The following is a 20,000-nucleotide window of genomic DNA, read 5'->3' on the forward strand; positions in this document are numbered from 1 at the left end:
TACTACATTGGTAGATAAGATATTTTGACTAGGAATAGAAGAACTTTAATAGGTCATGATAACACACTGAGAAAAACAAAGTCTAAATGATACGAATAAATGCAGTTTTTCATACAGATGTACAGATACTTGAAATATATTAGGTGATATATTCCAAGTTAGAAAAACAGAATTCAAATCTAAAGATAATAATTAGAAAATAAAGATATGACTGAGTTGGAACCATCCATGAATTTAAAGCTAGGTATGATCAATTGGAGAGTAGGAGACATGACCCCAAGAGCATCGCTCCTTTCCTGTATACTACAATTAGGTAAATACACAATTTATATATACAGTACATATGGAGAGGGGGGGTCGCCGAATTAATGAAACGGCCTTGCTGTGGATGTGCTGTTTCTTACGACACTGCTTTTGACCCAGGGCAGTGGACAGGATGCAGGGATGACCCATCATCCGGGAGGTGCCAAGATGAGAGGGAGGGGGGACGCTGGAGGGGAGTGGAGTATTTAGGGGATGGAATGGGTGGGAGTGGTTTCTATGCCTTTTTGTTTTGGGCTACCCCCGTGTAAGGGGGAAAAAGCCTTTGGTATATGTATGTACATATACATACATATATGTACACATACATATACGTACATATATCTATACATACATATGCATACATATATATACATATACATACATATACATGCACATACATATACATATTTTGCAGGATGCATGAATGACCCGTCATCTAGGAGGTGCCAAGATAAGAGGGAGGGAGGAGGGTGGAGGGGAGTGGAATATATAGGGAATGGAATTGGTGGGAGTGGTTTCTATGCCTTTAACTTTTTGGCTACCTCCGTGTAGGGGAAAAAGCCTTTGGTATATGTATGTATGTACTTATACATACATATACACAGTGTGTATAATATATATATATATATATATATATATATATATATATATATATATATATATATATATATATATATATATATATATATATATATTATACATATAATTGGCTAACATTAGATGAACACTAATATTTTTGGGACTACTACAGATGAAAAAAGCTAGTCCGTTGTGGCTGCCCCTATGAATTACCTCTCCCAGTTATCCAAGAGTGTTTCCTCTTTAGCAAGAAAAATGATAAAGAGTAATCTAGAATGTGAGAGGAGATGGTATCCGGACAGAAATATATCAATAACTAATCGAATAAATATCAATAAAGAAAAAGAATGACTCTCCTCAAAAAATGCACGAAGAAACAATCTCAAGCCAGGAGCAGAACAGCAGACCGGAGACTAAACTGCAGTAAAAAGAGGGCTGGCAAGCTCCGGTCCAAAAAAGAAGAATAGGGAAGAGGCTTGAAGAACCAAGCTTCAAGAGAGCGGTGACCAAGCTTAATCTCTGGACTTACCTCGTCTCTTGGAGAGTCTCCTTTTATGTCTTCTTCTGTGTGGAGTCTTCCAATGAGTGCCGTTTGTGTCGTATCTTCCGCCTTCTCTACCTCCTGCTTCTCCTTCTTCATCGTCTTCTTGCACAAGAAACCTGCTATGGGGGTCCACTTGTTCTCTCGCTTTACTCAAGCTTTCTTCATTCTCTATATTTTCCACAATTCTTATCACGTCATCTACTTCCTTTTCTATTTTACTTGCGTTACGAAATTCATTTTCCAATTGGTTTGTTTCGCGTAATTTATTTTCCATGGTAGTCACATTAAGTAATTTCCCTTCCACTGTAGTCACACCACGTAATTCCTTTTCAATTTGACTTTCATCACGCGTTTCACTTTCCACTTCCTTCGGCCATATTTTGATAACATCGACTCCTCCGCCCTCTCTCTCTTCGTCTTTTTCTTCCCCACCCGATTCCAACCCTTTTTCGGTGACCACAGAAACTCCTTCATCCGAATCTTCGCTGTATGACCCGTTACGACCTTCACCCCTCACCTGACCTCTCTGACCTTGAAGACTTGCATCGTCGCTGCAGCCATCGACGTCACCAGTGCATAAGCTATCGATCTCGCTCCTATCAACTTGGTCCCCACCGCCATGAACAGAACTATTGGTTGGTAATGTTTCTCTTGTTGAAGCTTGAAGCACCTCGACTGACTTCGTGCTTTCCGTTAAGGAGTCTCCGACCTCAGGACTAATGTCCTGCAACTGGATTGTTTCTTTGTACTCTTTGACTTCGTAAACTTTGTCTCTGTACACTTCGCCTCCATTAATTTCCCTTTTATGTATTTTGTCTCTATATCCTATGGGTCTGTTGCTTTTACCAGAGTCTACTTTAAGACTGGGATTAGTGTAGACGTGTGCACCAATGTTTTCGTTATCAACATATTCATTACCACCCAGTCGTCTTTCACCACTCTTCGTATCGACCTGGTCTCCATTTCGACTATTTCTTTCGTCCGCACTTCCTCCCTTTCCTTTGACTTTTCCGTTTTCTTTACTTTCTCTTCTCCCGCTACCTACGTTTAGTCTCTTCACCTCATCCTCAGAAATCAAGTTGTCAACTTCCTCCGGGTCTTCATCTCCTTCAACTCTTCCTCCACTTGTCTCGCCTCCCAAGAGGCTAGCCTCGTCGCCTCTGTCTGCTCCTCCATCTTCCCCACCACCGCTTTCATCCAAACTCCCTTTCCCTCTTCCATTACTAATATTGCAAGGCTCGACCTCACTCTCTTCGTCTTCTACGGTAAAAGCATTTTCCCTTAAACGACTTCTTCCTCCATCATTTTCTTTTACCTCCTCATGAACGAAGTAACCTTGTTTAACTCCATTCCAGCCACCAGCCTCCTCCATTCTTTCCATACTCTCATAACCTCCAAGAACTTCCTCCATACTCCCATACTCCGTTCCCATGTTCTTCACAAACCACCCACGCTCCCCCGATGAAGGACGAGGGTTGCCTTTGCCTTCTAAAGGTTTCGGAGTGTTGTTCTCTAAAGCTGAAGATAATTTCTCTCCTCCATTAAGTTGGACTGGAAGCTTTTGGCTCCATATCATTCTATTGGTGGTTCTCAAACGCTCGAAGAGCTTCTGGTTAGTCTCCTGCTGGGGCAGTGTTGAAGACGCTTCGGCATTTTTTGGTTCCGTTCTTACCCTTCCCTTCGATTCGTCGGAATCCCTTCCTATGCTCCTCTCCGCTTCCTTCAGCCTCTCTGAATAGGTCCGTTTTTCAGTGAAGGGTGGATTCCTAACCATTCTTGAAGGTTTAGAAACATTTTCATACCCTTGCGTTCTACTGTTACCGCTACTATCACTATTTATTTTACCATGACCATTTTGACTAACTGTTCTACTCTCTGTTAAAGTTGTTGGGGTCTTGCTATACACGGGAGTTTGTTCTCCCTGTTCCCTTTCTTTGTTTCCCTTTGTTGTGACTTGACGTCGTTCCCTCTTCGTTGCCGTGATCCCATTCCCTTGTCGCCGGGACTCAGACCTATAATCCTGAGGGGAATTAGATGCTACCGCCAGTGCTGGGCCAGATATAAGCCGGGATGAGTTCGAGTTTGGTGTTTGGGGTTTCTCTCTTCTTGTTTTTATTACGCTCCCTAGCGGTAATGGCGCGTCGCTGTTGACGGTTAGTTCTTGCAGTTTTACTCCGTTGGAATGATCTAAAATGCATTCCGTGTTCGAAACACGCCGAGTTTTTACTCTGTCGCTTTGGGCTTTCCGTCCCAATCTATTCTTTCTTTTGTCCCGACGTAAATTTCGTCTAACTAGAGAGTCTTCAATTTCAGAAGGTTCAGAAATAGAGTCCCTTTGAGAGCCTCCTGGGTGAGTCTTCCCGGGTTCCCTCAGAAGAACGTCGCTTAGGGAAGAGATGTTTTCTTCTAAAAGATCTTGTTCGGCTTGAAGGACCTCAGGACAGAGCCTCGAGGCTAAAACTCTTACAACTTTTTGAAATCTTCTTGGGCGTGAAGGTGTTGCTTGTGGCGTCACAAGTTTCAAATTCGTTTCGGGTCTTTGATGCACTTTAAGTTTTGAATGATTTCTGTGATCAACCTGTGTATCTATATTTTTCCCGGATGTAAGGAAGTTGCGTGACTTTTGAACACCAGTATCAAACTTCGCCTTTCCCAATATGATTTCTTGCAATTCAGGTTCATTTAAAATGTTTTTGTTATAAGTTTTTGGATTGGTAATCTGATCCATAATGATCGTATTTTGTAAGCCTTTTTGTAATATTTGTCCAGGAGAATCTGGTCTTTCAAGTTTATCAAGTTGACCAACTTTTGTGGACAAACTTTTGTCTGTTTTTGAGATTTGTTTGTATTTTCTTTGAACTTTAATGAAATAATCCCGTGTCCCGGCACTTACTGGGTCGAGACGTGTTGGAAATATGTTTTCCTCCTCACCATTTCCAAGAAACTCTCCCTCCTGTTTGATATCTTTTGAAGATTTCACTGAAGTGCCGAGAGTCTTCGTGGTGTCGTGAGGTTTTAGAAAATAAGGTTTCAGATGCAATCTATCAACATCAAAATTCGATTTCTTATTTCCTGCAAAAATTACATTTTCTCGGTTTAACCCCTTTAATGTTTTCTCGTTCTCCACTCTAACACTGGAGGAACGAGATATAGGAGATGGAGAAAATGGAGTAGGCGTAGGTGAGAGGAATTCATGAAATATATCTTGATTACGCCGGATTCCCTGCGCGCCTTCACCAGGAATGACGCTATTCAAGCGTGGTAATGCATCCGGGTCCAAAAAACCCGGATCTCTTTGATGAGTTATTGCATTAACGTTGTTGCCCTGAACAGCCATCACGTTCGGTGGCTCCACTGAGGAGACTTCGAGGCTGAGCACACGGTTCGTTAGGTCCGGGTACTCGCGGACTCCTGATGGGTGGTGGAATGCTGTCCGGAGGACGCTTTGATCCGGAACGTTTGTCTTCTGCTCGGCCCTTTGATTGTAAGTGTTTTTCTTTTCGTAGATTCTTCGATTCACATCGTTTGTCTTCTGCCCGAGTCGGTCATTCAAATCGTTTGTCTCTTGCTTACTCCCTGGAATCAGACGAGTTTTCTGGGAGACATTCGGATCCGATTCACTTGCCTCCTGATCGACTCTTTGATTCCAAGAGCTTGTGCCTTGGTCCACTCTTAGGTTCAGAACGTATGTATCTCCAGAGAGGTTATTAAAAGGTTGTCGGTCTTCAGAAGAGACACTTGCACCAAGATGTGCATTCTTTACTTCTTGTGAGGCTTCCAAGGACCTGCTAGACAACCCGGATGAATTTGTCATCGCCTTTGATGGCCCATGAAATGTTTTTGTCATAGTCCTTGATGGATCGTGAAATGTTCCATTTCCCACGCCCGCGTCACTATTATTAGAGTTAACTTTGCTTTCTGAGACTGAAAGCAAGTTTTTAGAATCTTTGATGACTTTAGGCCAAACACGGCTTTTGTGACCCATTTTCGTGAAAGTTCCTGAATGCTCTGTGAAGTCCTTGTCTACATGTTTATTCTCTTTGACTTTACTGGTCTTCGAAGCACTCGTACTAGACGGCATCGTCCCTTTGTCTGCCCTTTGCCCCAAGGCATCGGGAGAGACAGGCGACGTTCCAGGGGCCAAAAGGAATTCATAATTGCTGAAGTTTACAGAGTTTTTTCTTGTAGACTTTAGGCCTGAAGGTACGTACGGTGGGACCGTATTTGTTCTCTTGTTTTGTTCGACAAATGATATTCTTCCTTCAGGAGGTCGTTTCGAAGAGGAAGAGGAGGAAACGAAAGATTTTACTTGTACAGGAAGAGGTGAAGGAAGTATATGTGAAGGAATACATTCTGGACATACAAGGGAGTTCGAACCTCTGTTGTCGTGATTTATCGAAGAACCTGGAGCCGATATAGTCTTACCGTTCCGGTTTACCAGAGAACCAGAGGGTGAGGGTCCTCTGCTGTTCACGCCTCGGGAAGAACCACGTCCTATGTTCTTCCCATTTGATAAAGGACTTGGAGTAGAGAATCTTTTGCCTATTTCGTTAAAAGGAGAACGAGGAGAAGTTCTTTTGTTCTTTCCAGTTAACACAGAACTGCGAACGAGCAACTCATTGTTCTGCGCTTTTACTGGAGAACCGGTAATGGACGATTCCGTCGAGGATCGATCGGCCAGCCCGTTAAAGTGGTCACTACCACTTCTACTTGTCTCTCTCCTCCCCAGCCTACTCCTTCCCATCCGACTGAAGAACTGCGGAATAGACTCTCCGTGACGTTTATACGCTTCGTTAAAACCCCCGCTCCTCCGTTTGCCCATAGCGTTTGAGGAGTGGGAAGAAATGGAAAAGTTATGGGATAAAGAAAGGAGGGGATGGAAGGATGGGAGGGGAGGAGGGAGCTGTGCCCTATCGCGGTTGAGATCTGATGTCCCACTTGAAAAATCGCAGCGAGTCTCCGAAGAAGCGTCTGTCAAAACGTCTTGGTGCAGTGCGCCCTTTGCCGTGTGCCCTGCGCCGTTCTCCCTGGTAGGTACTTCGGACATGGTATGAGAGCTCCGAAGATGGTCCCTTGTTTTTCCTGCGGCAGGAGAGACGTCCACACTCACTTCTTGCTCATTGTGATGAACCTTCACGAACTCAGCATTTAACTCTGACTCACCACGACGCGCTTTTTCTAACACTGATGCTCTTTTCGGTCCGACCGATGCACTATCAATTCCTTCGCTTTCGTCTTTGAAAGTATACACACTCCCACTAACTTCTGGTTCACCAAGATGTATGTTGTCCAACTCCCATTCTTTTCTTACTCCTCGTTCACTACCTGTTCTTTCATTTCCGTTCACGTGGGTCGCCTTTATTCTATTTCCCTCTTCCGACTTCACTGATAATTCCCCGTCACTTCTCCCCAAATCCTTTCCGAGCACTTTATTCCCCTCGTCTTTCTCCGACACCAATCCCCAGCTAATTCTCTTCCACTCCTTTTGTTTGGCGCTTGCCTTCAGCAGGTGCCACTTTCCCTCTATCGCATGCACACGCTCTGCTCTCTCGGTTCCCGAGTGAAGTTTGCTCATGGACGGCTTGAGATCGATGCCAGGTCCTTCATGGTCTTCCTCTTCATCTTCGCCTTCTTCGCGCGGAGCCACAATCGATGCGTTCTTGAACGTAAGGTTTTTGATGTCTACCAAATGCTGAGTTCGTCTCTTTCCCACTATTAGTCCTCGTTGTCGAGACGTTGAAGAATTGAGCAACTTCGAGTGACCCTCCTGATTATCTTTGAGATCCTTTCTTCGGTGCCTCCGGAAACCATCGATATCCTCTTCAGGAAATTTCGAGTCGACTTTTCGACCTCTCTTTAAACTTTCCTCAGGTATTTCATCCCCCGAGGACGAACGATTAACATCATCAGTGTCCGATAATTGGGGCTGATCTTGTATACTCTGCCTCATTGGCCCATGCCCCCCTTCGATATCGAGTCTAATAGGCTCCTTACTTTTCTTCGGCCTAAACTCCGCGTCCCCTCCGTATCCCACCTTTGAGTCTCTTTCGTATCTCTCCCTCTCCTGGAATCTGTCATTTTTATCGACTTCTCGTCCTTCATAACTCCCTCCTTCCCCATCATAATTTCCTTTCTCCTTATTTTCTCCATCATCCTCAGCGTCGACTGACCCATCCCCGCTCTCCAACAACTTCGCTGTCTCTGTATCAGGGGATTTGGCATCGTCAGAAGCTGCCGATTTGATGAAGGAGGTTCCAGGCACATGGGGGCGGGAGATGGAGGGAGACAATGAGGAATACGAAGAAAAATGGGGCGATAATGATGTGGAAGGAGAAGTGAGAGGAAAAATTGATGGAGGCGGGGAACCTGATGAAGAGGAGGATTGAAAAGAGGATAAGGATCGGGAGGGAGGGAAAACCCGCGAGGAAACGGAAGAGAATGAGGTAATTCTAGTAAACGAGTTTGCGGCGATGGAAGAGCCAAGGACTTCGGGGAATGACGACGGACTAGCAGTCGATTTCAGCGAGGACGCTGTTTGCCATGACTGACTCGGCAATGGAGTGTCGCCTCCACGTGTCACGTGACGAACAGGTTTGGGAGATGGAGGGGGTGTGGAGGGTGACCATGAAGGCGTTTCGATAACGGAGGACAACGGAGCAGTCACACGTGTCTCAGGTAAATTGGTTCTTGTCCGCGCGTGGCCGATTTTGTCTGTCCAGGAACTCTCGCGTTTTGTAACGAGCTGAGCTTGCTCTGTCCAGGAGCAGGACACTAAGAGGAGGAGGAAGGAAAGGAGGAGGTGGAGGAGGTGTGGGACGGGAAGGAGTAACATGGGGGCCAGGATTCTCATACATTAAGGGTTATTGGCACTTTTGGCTTCAACAGTCTTATCTTCTGCTACACACTATCAAACTTTTATCACCTCGTCATAGCTTAACTGTAACTTTACTTGTAGTAAGAAAGAAACGCTATGTTAGTCTATGAAATTATCAAACGACGCACAAATATAGTACACAGATACAACCGGTGAGGGGGAAAAGTCTTCGCTGTAGAAAATTACCTCTGACCTGGTATTGATTAGGATTTGCAAAACTCCACTTCACAAATTAAAGATTTCGAAGTCATCGGCTGCACAAAAGAGGGAGGAGGGGCTGTCTTCCCGCATTTAGAAAAAGAGGAGGAAGAGGTCAGAGGAGGCAAGTGTAACGTAGCAAGGAGGAAGGAGGACACGAGGAGTGATGAAGTAGCAACAGAAGAGGAGGAAGAGGAGAAAGGGAAGAAAGCAAGAGGCGAGAGCCCGGAGGTAGAAGATTTATACCAGAATTTCTGAAGGTGCTCTACGTTTTCCCCTTTCGACATTTTACGTGATTGAACGATGATTGGGGACCAGGCTGATTGGGTAGAAGCCCTCCTGATTGGTCAGTCAATTTTCCAGAGGACTTATTGTTTGCTTCGGCCCTAAAGCCAATCGGGTGGACATGTTGCTCAGTCCCAGAATTGATGAAGGTTCCTCTTCTTCAGGTCGAAGAATGTTCTTCTTCAGATTGGAAAAGGAAGCTCTTCAGATCGAAGTTCTTCTTTAGGTTAAACAAACTTCTTCTGGAGATCGAAAGAAGTTTTTTAGGTAAAATAAAGTTCTGCAGATCGAAGAAGGTCCTCCAGATTGAGGATTCTTCTTCAGATCAAAGGTTATTCTTAAGATCGAAGATTCCTCTTCAAATCGAAGTTTCTTCGTTGGATCAACGAAGTTTCTTCGTTGGATCAACGAAGGTTCTTCTTCAAACTGGGGTTCTTCTTCAGGTCAAAGAAGGCTCTTCTTTATATCAAAAAAGTTCTTCTTCATGTACAAAAAAGTTATCCCTCAGGACAAAGGTTCTTCCTCAGATCGAAGAAGGTTCTTCTTCAGATCGAAGATTTTTTTTTTTCGTCAAATCAAAGAAGATTCCTCGCTAGGTTGAATACATTGTATATTGTATCACCGTGAGACACGGTTCAATACAATTGAGTGGCTCTTTGAACAACATATTTGGGTGAGCTATTTACAGTACGATAAAGGTAAGTTTTATTTATATACAAATGGAAATAGCTCTGTAGTACTCTATAACGAGTATAGATAGGGTCTACTTACTAGGTGAAATACCACAAAGATATATTTACATATGTACCTTTGTCATCATTATTTCTGTTTTTAGGTTAATCTAGAATACAATATTATGACAAAGATGTCTTGCTGTCGTTGAAAAAAGGTTAGGAGTAAAGTGATTACTTAAATTTTGTATCGGTGGTATGGGATCTTAGTATCTCACGTCGTTGATTTTTTTTCTTTTCTTTTCCAGAGGCTATTGTTGAAAGCTCTTACCCTGATTAACCTTCAGACACTTCGGAAACTTGCAATACCAACGAAACTGTCACCAAGTTTTCACCACACGACTTTTTTCCAATTCGCTCTCCTTTCTCCAAATCACTCGCAAAAGACCGTTCCTTTTTCTATTTTCTGGATATCATCTACGGAATTTAATCATCGTTTCTGATAACAAACTTATCTAACAATAGATCACAATGCACTGGTGCCTTGTTTTTATCATGAGCTCAGAAACAAATTCAATTCAATGGCTGGGAGGAGATTTGAACCTCATCAACAATGGCTGAGCTTAGTGGAGTGCCCTAATGATCACCTTAGTGATACGTTCTTGCAAGAACCCTGTCTACCTTCGTAGCTATGTTTGTACAATGGGACTGATCTATACATGTGCATTGGAAGATCAACAGCACGTGGTTGCTAGGCTACAGCCAAAGCTTCCAGGCTGTTGTGTAACTGAGAATTAAATTTTATCCTCTAATTTTCCACACTTCACTTGCTGGTAGAAGATGCACTTGAAAATCACTCGCTGTCACAAAAGGAAATCCTTCCTTAACAAAAAATCAAAACCTTTTTCACTCTTAAATTTTGCTTTTCTTCCAATTATTATCTCTTCACTCTTTGCTCACTTTATATCCCTTCCAACATTTCAGAATTACTTGATAAATTAACCCTCTTGACTGTTGGGGTTTTACTTAAGCTGAATGAAATCGTCTGTTAAGACTGTGATCCAGGAAGATAAGAAATTTAAGCTGCATTAACGCCTCATCGGTTGAATATATATATATATATATATGCAAAGTCGATGATGCGGTACAATAATACACGAATATCAATATTTCTAATTTCACTGAGTGTAGATTTTCAGTTCCACACAATTTTCCGATACACAATTCACTTCATCAGTTCAAAAACCGTGGTGGACCTTTCAGTCTCACGTTTAGATTTATTTCACCGTTTTGTTTCACTATTCATTTTGCATTCACTACTTTTCACGCACACATTATATTTCTTTTCAGTCTATCTCTTATCACCAAATTGTTATCCTGTGAAGTGAAAATTGACCAATAAATATACACGACATCGTCGACTTAATGTAAAAGAAAAATATAATTTCGACAATTGCTTTACCAGCAATCCAATGTTTCATAGCCTTGCGATTCTGCGAGCACACAGGTTTTCTTCGATTAGCTGATTAATATGTTTGCCTGTTTTTATACTTATCTGCGCATATGTTTGTTGAGTGTTCTGGATATTTATTTGTTTGCTTGTTTATGTTTACCTTTATATATTGGTTTGTATATTTTGTTTTTATGAGCCAAATATCTTGTTATAATTTTCCTCGATGAATTGATTAATCTGTTTGTCAGTGTTTTTATACTAATTAGTTCATACATACAATTGTTAGTTTATCTGAATTTTTTACTTATTTGTTTATATATGTATAAATATTTCTGTCTCTATGAGCCAACAAGTCTTGTTATAACTTCCAAAGATAACACACTGTTAATCATATTCTATACATCTTTTGCAAACCACTTCTACCCTTTGTTGAAATTTTGGGATCAAGCTGAGGCGAACGGATTATGAAACTTTTATTTAGTTTGGAGTTCTGGCAGATTTCCGGCTCAAACTTGGGAAATTTATGGCGAGATTTCCTGGCCAAGTTAAAGGATTTTGCAGACACCTCCAAGACAACTTCTCTATCCCCTTCCCTACCGGGAGATACTTTTCCCTATTACCTCCCCTGTCGCCAGACTATTTTATTCGTCTCCGTGAAGCCCCATCTGACTTAACCCTGTTCATTCCAGGAAGAATCCACTATTCTATTCTGGATGCTCGCTGTTCGAGCGGGTAAGATTACAAAGGATTACAAAGGAGGAGCATCCCGACAGGAGACCTTTTGGTCCATAACTAGGTCGGATGCGCAAAAATATATATATATAATAATGATAGATAAATAAACAAATAAAAAATTATAACAGTATAAACAATAATAAACAAAATAAATAAATACATAGGTATAGTTAAATAATAAACAAACAGGAAAATAGTAAATAATAATAAATTCACATATAAATAATAAATGAAAATCAAGCAAATAATAATAAGCAAACAGACAAATAATAACAAACAATATAATAAATGGCAGACATTAAAGCATCTTGCTTAGGTGTTTATCTAAACGAATCTTAAAGCTTCGAACTGAACTACATTACACTGCCTCTGCAGGAAGTTTATTCTGTTCATTAGAGCGTCGTTATTTGCGGCGGAGGTCGAGGTGACTGCAATTTTAACCCTCCCGCCAGCGAGTTGGACCATGGTCATGGTTCCTTAAAATCCACGTTTTAAAGTCTTCTATAATGAGCACCATCGCATCCTGACAGGGTAGTTCGCGACGTTAAACCAAATCATCATTCTAGATATAGCTAGCCCACTTTCATTTTCACTACTATAAGTATTCAATACTTGACCCCTAACTTAACTTGAATCTTTTTCATTAAGATCGTCGCATATTCGAACATTGATATCACTACATTTTTATTTATTTATTTAATTTATTTATTTGTTTATTTTTATTATTTTTTCTGTTAAAAAAATTCATTTACCCAAACACCAATGTCAACTCAGTAATACAAGGTCCCCTCACATATTAATCAATGTTCCTATTGAGGGATATAAAAGTGAAACGCCTAGACTAAGATGATTCTACCCAGGAAATGCCCAAAGTGTATTTCATGAGCGAAATTCAGTCCCCTAAAAACACTGCAACATCACGCCTATTGAAATTTTGACACAATACGCATACATAGAAAGAAAACGAACAAACTAATTATCTTTAACATCACGCATAGATATATATTTATATTTTCTAACAGCCCCAGAAAAGAATGTATCACAGTGGCCACAATGGAGCAGGAATATTACATAATTCCAATATTTAACAATTAAAACTCATTGTGGTTTTTCCAAGGAGAGTAATATACTGCATTGAACAATTTCAATATCATGTATTAGTAATGTTTACAAAGGCATGCACACGCAGGCACGTACACACACAAACGCGCGCGCGGGCACACACACACACACACACACACACACACATTTACACACACACAAAATTAGATAAATATATAATGACACACGAACACGTATAATCGCACGAATACACACAGACATGCGAGAGAGGAAATAGAAAATAGGAAAGAAATGGAGAAAGTGGAGGGAGAGAGATGAAGAGAGAGATGGAGGAAGAAAGAGGGAGCGAGGTAGGAAGGGAGGGACAGAGGGAGAGAACGTAAGGAAGAAAGAGAACAGAGAGAGAAGTAGAGAAAGAACGAGGAGTTAGAGAAGTAGAGAGAGAACGAGGAGTGAGAGAAGAAGAGGAAAGAGGAGGAGGAGAATGAGGAGAGGAATAAATGAGGAGGAAGAGTAGTAGGAAGAGGAGAAGAAAAAGAAAAAAGAAGAAAAAAAAGGAGGAGAAGAAGAAGAAATAAGAACAAAAAGAAGGAAAAGAAGGAAAAGAAGAACAAAAAACAAAAAGAACAAAAAGGAAAAAAACAAAAAGAACAAAAAGAAGGAAAAGAACAAAAAGAACAAAAAGAACAAAAAGAAGGAAAAGAACAAAAAGATGAAGAAAAGAAGAAAAAGAACAAGAACAAGAATAAGAACAAAAACAAGAACAAGAAAAGGAAAAAAAGGAAAAGGGGCAGTAGAAAGAAAAGGAGAAAAAGGGAAAGGAAATCAAAAAGGAAAAGGGGAAACGTAATAGGAAAAGGAAAAGGATGAAAAGTAAAAGAAAAAGGAAAAGATAAACGAGAAGCAAAAGTGAAAGAAAAAGATGAAAAAAAAAGGAAAAGGATATTAAGAAAGAAAAAGAAAATAAAGGGAACAAAGAAATCAAGAATAAGAAGGAAAATGAGAAGGGAAGAGAGAAGAGGAATGAAAATGGAAGGAGAAGGGGAGGAGGAGAAAAAAGAAGGCGAAGGAAAAGGGTATGAATAGGAGGGAGGAGGAGAAAGAGGAGAAGGAGAAAAAGGAAGAGGAGGAGGAGGAGAAAAAGGAGGAGGGGAGGAGGGGAGGAGGAGAAGGAGGAGAAAGAGGAGGAGGAGGAGAAAGAGGAGGAGGAGGAGAAAGAGGAGGAGGAGGAGAAAGAGGAGGAGGAGGAGGAGAAAGAGGAGGAGGAGGAGGAGGAGGAGGAGGAGAAAGAGGAGGAGGAGGAGGAGAAAGAGGAGGAGGAGGAAGAGGAGGAGGAGGAGAAAGAGGAGGAGGAGGAGGAGGAGAAAGAGGAGGAGGAGGAGGAGGAGGAGGAGGAGAAAGAGGAGGAGGAGAAAGAGGAGGAGGAGAAAGAGGAGGAGGTGTAGTTTGCAAATGTAAATATGTACATAAAAGGGTACACAGCTACAACTACGTCTTTTTCAATTAAAGGGATAGATTAATTTCTTGTACTTTATTCCTTCCATTTTTGTCCATCAGGTCATTCAACTTCAATCATTCGATACATCTTATTGTTCGAATTTTGTCAGAATTGTATCTCGACATGGAATCAGTCCTTTGTGGGGAAATTATATTTTTCATACTCTGCTAAAGAACGGTCAAAGTTTCAAATATGCAATGAATGAAAAAAGGAAAAGAAATAAGATTTATAGTTTAATTTCGTAGTCATTTTTATCATTATTCTGCCTGACGGTTATCCTCTCTCTCTCTTACCCTCTATATCTTATCCTTTCTCTTTTATCCACTTTCTCTTACCCTCTCTCTTTTACCCTCTCTTTCTATACCTCTCTCTTTAGCCCTCTCTCTTACCCTCTCTTTTACCCTCCTTCTTGCCCTCTCTCTTTTATCCTCTCTATCCCTCTCTCTCTTGGCCTCTCTTATCCTCTCTCTCTTGCCCTCCCTCTATTGTCTTCTCTCTTTCGTCGTCTCTTATTCTCTCTCTCTCTTGCCCTCTCTTTTACCCTCTCTCTATTGTCTTCTCTCTTTCGTCCTCTCACTCTTGCCCTCTCCACCATACCGTTTCTCTTTAACCCTCTCTCTCTTACCCTCTTGAACGATTTCATTCACATAAAATAATTATTCTTCAACAATTGGATCAAATGTAACGCAGACATTGGGTTCTCAGTCTAGGATAATATCGAACAAATTCCACAACATATTTACCTCCATATTACAACTACGTTGTAAAAACAAACCCCCGTAAAAAAGAACTACATAACAAATCTCCCCAGAGCAAACTGTTCTACGAAGAATAGACTTTTATCCGATAGGTATTCAGTTCATAAACGAAACTATTCGTTCACGAATAAATTTTCATTGGCGTATTATGTGAATCCAACGACATACAGAAAGACACACATGTAACGAATACAGATATCAATGAAAGGAGAGTGAGGGAGAGTAAGGGAGAGTAAGGGAGAGTGAGCGAGAGTGAACGAGGGTGAGCGAGAGTGAACGAGAGTGAAAGAGAGAGGGGAGAGAAGGAGAAAGATGGGGAGAGATGGTGAGCAGGAGAGAAAGAGAGAGAAAGGGAGAGGGGGAGAGGGGGAGAGATGGGGAGATATGGGGAGAGAGGGGCAAAAGAGAGAAAAAAGAGGGTAAGAGAGAGAGAGAGAGAGAGAGAGAGAGAGAGAGAGAGAGAGAGAGAGAGAGAGAGAGAGAGAGAGAGAGAGAGAGAGAGAGAGAGAGAGAGAGAGAGAGAGAGAGAGAGAGAGAGAGAGAGAGAGAGAGAGAGAGAGAGAGAGAGAGAGAGAGAGAGAGAGAGAGAGAGAGAGAGAGAGAGAGAGAGAGAGAGAGAGAGAGAGAGAGAGAGAGAGAGAGGGAGGGAGAGAGAGAGGGGGGTAATAGAGAGGCTAAGAGAGAAAGTATGAGAGGGAGTGAGAGAGGTTAAGAGAGGGTAAACGAGAGATGGTAAAAGAGATTAAGAGAGAATGAGAGAGAGGGTAAGAGGGTAAAAGAGAGGGTAAGAGATGGTAAAAGAGAGAGGATAAGAGAGAGGGTAAAAGAGAAAGGGTAAAGGAGAGGGTAAAAGAGAGAGGGTAAGAGAGGGTAAGAGAGGGTAAGAAAGAGTAACAGAGAGAGGGTAAGAAAGGGCTTATCCTTACATTTATTTATTTATTTTAATATTTATTATCTATTTGTTTTTCTTTTTTGAGTCGTCACTCTCAGAACATTTATCCAAGTTAAAACTACTCATACCCTCGTATAGATGCACATAAGACAACGGCATACAATACTGATACATTCTATTGATTTATATCCACGACACACACATACACTCACATGCCCATACATGCCTTCTATCAGTGCGCGGCGCAATTCCTCCCCCATAAATATGGACCGTTGTTTATATCCTTACATTCATCCCAACCCGTCACCTCCTGGCAAGGTTATGGTTTCATAGTGCACAACACATAATTCCTTTCCCAGCAAAACGAGGGAAAAATCTGTCAGAATAATACCAAGCGTCTGTTAACCCTTTGATGTAAGTAGGGCAGTGGTTCCCAAAAACTGTGGTACTCGTACATGCAGTGGTTCGTAACCTCTGTAACACCAAAGGATACGAAAACTTGAACCTGGGGTACGAGACATGATAGCCAGTACAGTGATATTGTATATTTACAATGAGAAAGCATTGTATTTGTATTGGATGGGGGTACGAGATTTTTTTCTGAAATATCAAGGGATACGGGCACTGACAAAGGTTAAGTACCATTGCTCTAGTGCAGCGGTTCTCAAAATTTTTCGTGAGCGACCCTATTTGGAATATTTCAATCCTTCGCGACTCAAAATAAAGTAACGAGAAACAAAATGAACAGTGATATATACTCTTTTCTTTGGAAAAAAATAATGTGTACAGCTTTTCTTTAACAAAACTAAATTAACAGAATCCATGGCACTGCATTTCCTTCAGAAAACTAAATCATTGGGTTCCGTGGTGCTGATTCCCATTTACCAGTGTTTCAAATCGCGGGTCCCTGCGACCCATAGTTTGAAAACCACTATTCTAGTGGTACACGAGAATCTTACAAATGTTACGCGAGCTCTTTTGGTGTTATGATGTGAGATTTTTACTTTCTGGTACAAGGAGATAATTCTCGTGGTACTGTGAGTAAAGTAACGCTACTCATCGATCAGCTGATGAGGAGGAAACAGATGCATGACTCGCATTAGAATTTAATAATAAGTTGGATTAACTGTTGTTGATTTATTTGTGTGTTCTACTTGTGCATAAATTTATATTTGATCGATTTCTTCTTTTTCCTCTTCAATTTCTTCCTCTTCTTCTTCCTGCAACCAGGTGGTGTGAGGCGATGGTATAGGACTTCCAAGTGGTCCTCACTATAAAAAAAAAAAGAAAAAAAAAAAAAAGGAACCACTACAGAAGTCCAACAGAGACGCTAAAGGGTAAACAACGCCTTTGATAACGATGCGTAGTGTATTTCTTTTCGTAATCCTGCTTTATTGACCCGATGAGTGCACTTCGAAGTAGTATTCTCATCTCAGCTACATAACAAAACAAATAATCTACGTCTTAGGCCCGCGTTTCCCAACCTGGGGTGCTGAAATCAATTACAGGGGGTGCTGGGAAGTGATGCACACAAAAATCACTTTGATATTTGTATCATTGATTACCCAATTGTGCATATTTGACTTTTACCATGCTACCTTCTTTTTCTAGGGTGTTCTTATTTCTTCTACAAACAATATCGTCAATTTGTTTTAGTTCTAAAGAATCAAAAAAATAAATCATCAAGCAGCAAACTTCACTTTCTTTTATCCTTCTAATAACAAGATAGGGGTGCTGGACTGCTTAGACATGACAACAGGGGATGCTATGGTCGGAAAAGGTTGGGAAACGCTGTCTTGGACGTTTCTAACCAGGGGTCTGTTGGAAGAGAATTCGACATATCACAGTTAATCCTATCATGACTCAGCTTCTTTCTTTATAATTCATGTTTACACAAAGTGTCTTAACCGAGATACTTAGTTTTTACTATTTCCCTATCTAGTTGCCGCTCTCAGAATGTGTTTCTACAAATAAATGTTTAGAAAAAGTGACTATATCCTATCTGATCCTGTATCAAAAGTCGATGTAAGGGATCCACAAAGCTTAGCAGGTTGAGAAACATGGTATATCGTCACGGTTTCATTTGAGCAATGGATCAATCTTTTCATGCACCCCGTAAGGGACTACATGGCCACAGTCTGTGAATACCAAACGTTTCTATTCAGCGTTAGAGATATTTTATTGAGGTGAAGGAACAAAACCGCGGAAATATGAGAAATCGCGAGAAAGCGAGTTGCGAACACCTGACTTCGTGGATGAAAATTTTCGCGGACAAGCGAGATGTTCGACCATAGTCTGTTCACTATAATTTGGCGGAGTTCATTGAAAAGAAAATTGAAACAACTCAACCGAAATTAAAATTTTCAAATGCAAGAGTACATACATACATACATACATACGTGCATACATACGAGTATATACATACATTACATACACACATTACGGTATATACATACATTACATACACACATTACGGTATATACAATACATACATACACTACCTTACATACATATGTTGCATTACATAATTCCTTTACAAACGTTACATACTTACATTACATACATACATACATACATACATACACACATATACATACAGACACACACACATACACACACACACACATATATATATATATATATATATATATATATATATATATTACATACGTTACATTCACACATGTATACATAAATTACATACATTGCATGCACCCATGTATACATAGGTTACAGACATTACATTAATCATATACATTACATCCATTACATACATTACCTAATACATAATATATATTACATGCATACATGCATCACATACATTACACAAATACATACATAATTTATATACACATACACAGCTGTGGACAGGGCTACTTTCTCAAAGGAATAATTTCCAGATGAATAACCTCACCCCAGACTCCCCATCACCTCCCTTCTCGACTCATTTGAACTACACGTATCCTTCATCCCAATCATCTGTGAACGCCGCGCGATATGCCTTTCGTTAGAGAGAGTTAGCGAGAGAGTTACAGAGAGTTACACTGAGAGAGAAGGAGAGAGAGAGAGAGAGAGAGAGAGAGAGAGAGAGAGAGAGAGAGAGAGAGAGAGAGAGAGAGAGAGAGAGAGAGAGAGAGAGAGAGAGAGAGAGAGAGAGAGAGAGAGACCGATAGAGAAAGAACGATAGAAACAGAGATAGAGACTGAGCGAGAGAAAGAGAGAGAGATAGAGTGTGACAGATAGAGCAATAGAGGGAGAGAGAGAGAGAGAGAGAGAGAGAGAGAGAGAGAGAGAGAGAGAGAGAGAGAGAGAGAGAGAGAGAGAGAGAGAGAGAGAGAGAGAGAGAGAGAGAGAGAGAGAGAGAGAGAGAGAGAGAGAGAGAGAGAGAGAGAGGAGAAAGTGATAGAGTGATGGAGTGATAGAGAGAGCAATAGAAAGCGAGAGCGATAGAAAGCGAGAGCAATAGAGGGATAATAAGAGAGATCGAAAGAAAGAGAAAAAGAGAAAGGGAAAGAGAGAGAAACGTTGTCACTCTCCAATGCCTTTAAAAGTTACAGAACACTTTAGAGTTATGTCACGTGTAACTCACATTCGTGTAACGTGCATACTGCAGTTTGATGAATGGTAACTTGTACATCAATATGAACTGACGAATGTCAATATCAAAACAATGAACGTTCGTACACTGTATTACAAAAGGTGAATTAATGAAAAATAATTTGTATTGACTTGTTGAACTCTATATCATTCCTGAGATAGTTATTTTACGTAGAGAAGTAAGCAAGGACTCGATGTTGTTCCTAGTAAGAGTATAAACGAAATAATGAAAAGTAATAATTAAATAAACGAATCGATTAGTTAATCATTGGATGAATAAATGAATAATTAAACAAATGAATAAGGAAATAGATTAAAAACACAAGAAAATACGAAGAAACAATATGATTCAAGAAAACAAGAAGAGAAAATATTATAAACAAAGAAGGAGACAAACAAACAGACGAAAGAAAGGACATTAACATAGAAAGGGGAGGACAGAAGAACAAGAAATCGACGAAAACGAATTTATAAAAAAAAAAAAAAATCCCTCTTCTTAAAGACTTCACAAACCTGTTCATGATTCTCCCTTTTTCGACTTGCTTCCTCGT

At 40.7% G+C, this 20,000-nt stretch overlaps 1 protein-coding gene across 1 annotated transcript in view; it reads right to left on the bottom strand.

Moving 5' to 3' along the window:
• Positions 1–1,394: 1,394 nt before the first annotated feature.
• Positions 1,395–20,000, bottom strand: part of LOC143027569 (uncharacterized) — a 41,881-nt gene continuing 23,275 nt past the window's right edge. The window contains exon 2 of the mRNA XM_076188886.1: positions 1,395–10,831. Within this exon, the coding sequence (XP_076045001.1) occupies positions 1,395–8,276 (6,882 nt within the window). The 5' untranslated portion in view covers positions 8,277–10,831. The remainder of the gene's footprint in view (positions 10,832–20,000) is intronic.

The sequence above is a fragment of the Oratosquilla oratoria genome, chromosome 1 (genome assembly GCF_046742065.1).
Source record: "Oratosquilla oratoria isolate Oo_2021 chromosome 1, ASM4674206v1, whole genome shotgun sequence".
Classification (NCBI taxonomy): domain Eukaryota; kingdom Metazoa; phylum Arthropoda; class Malacostraca; order Stomatopoda; family Squillidae; genus Oratosquilla; species Oratosquilla oratoria.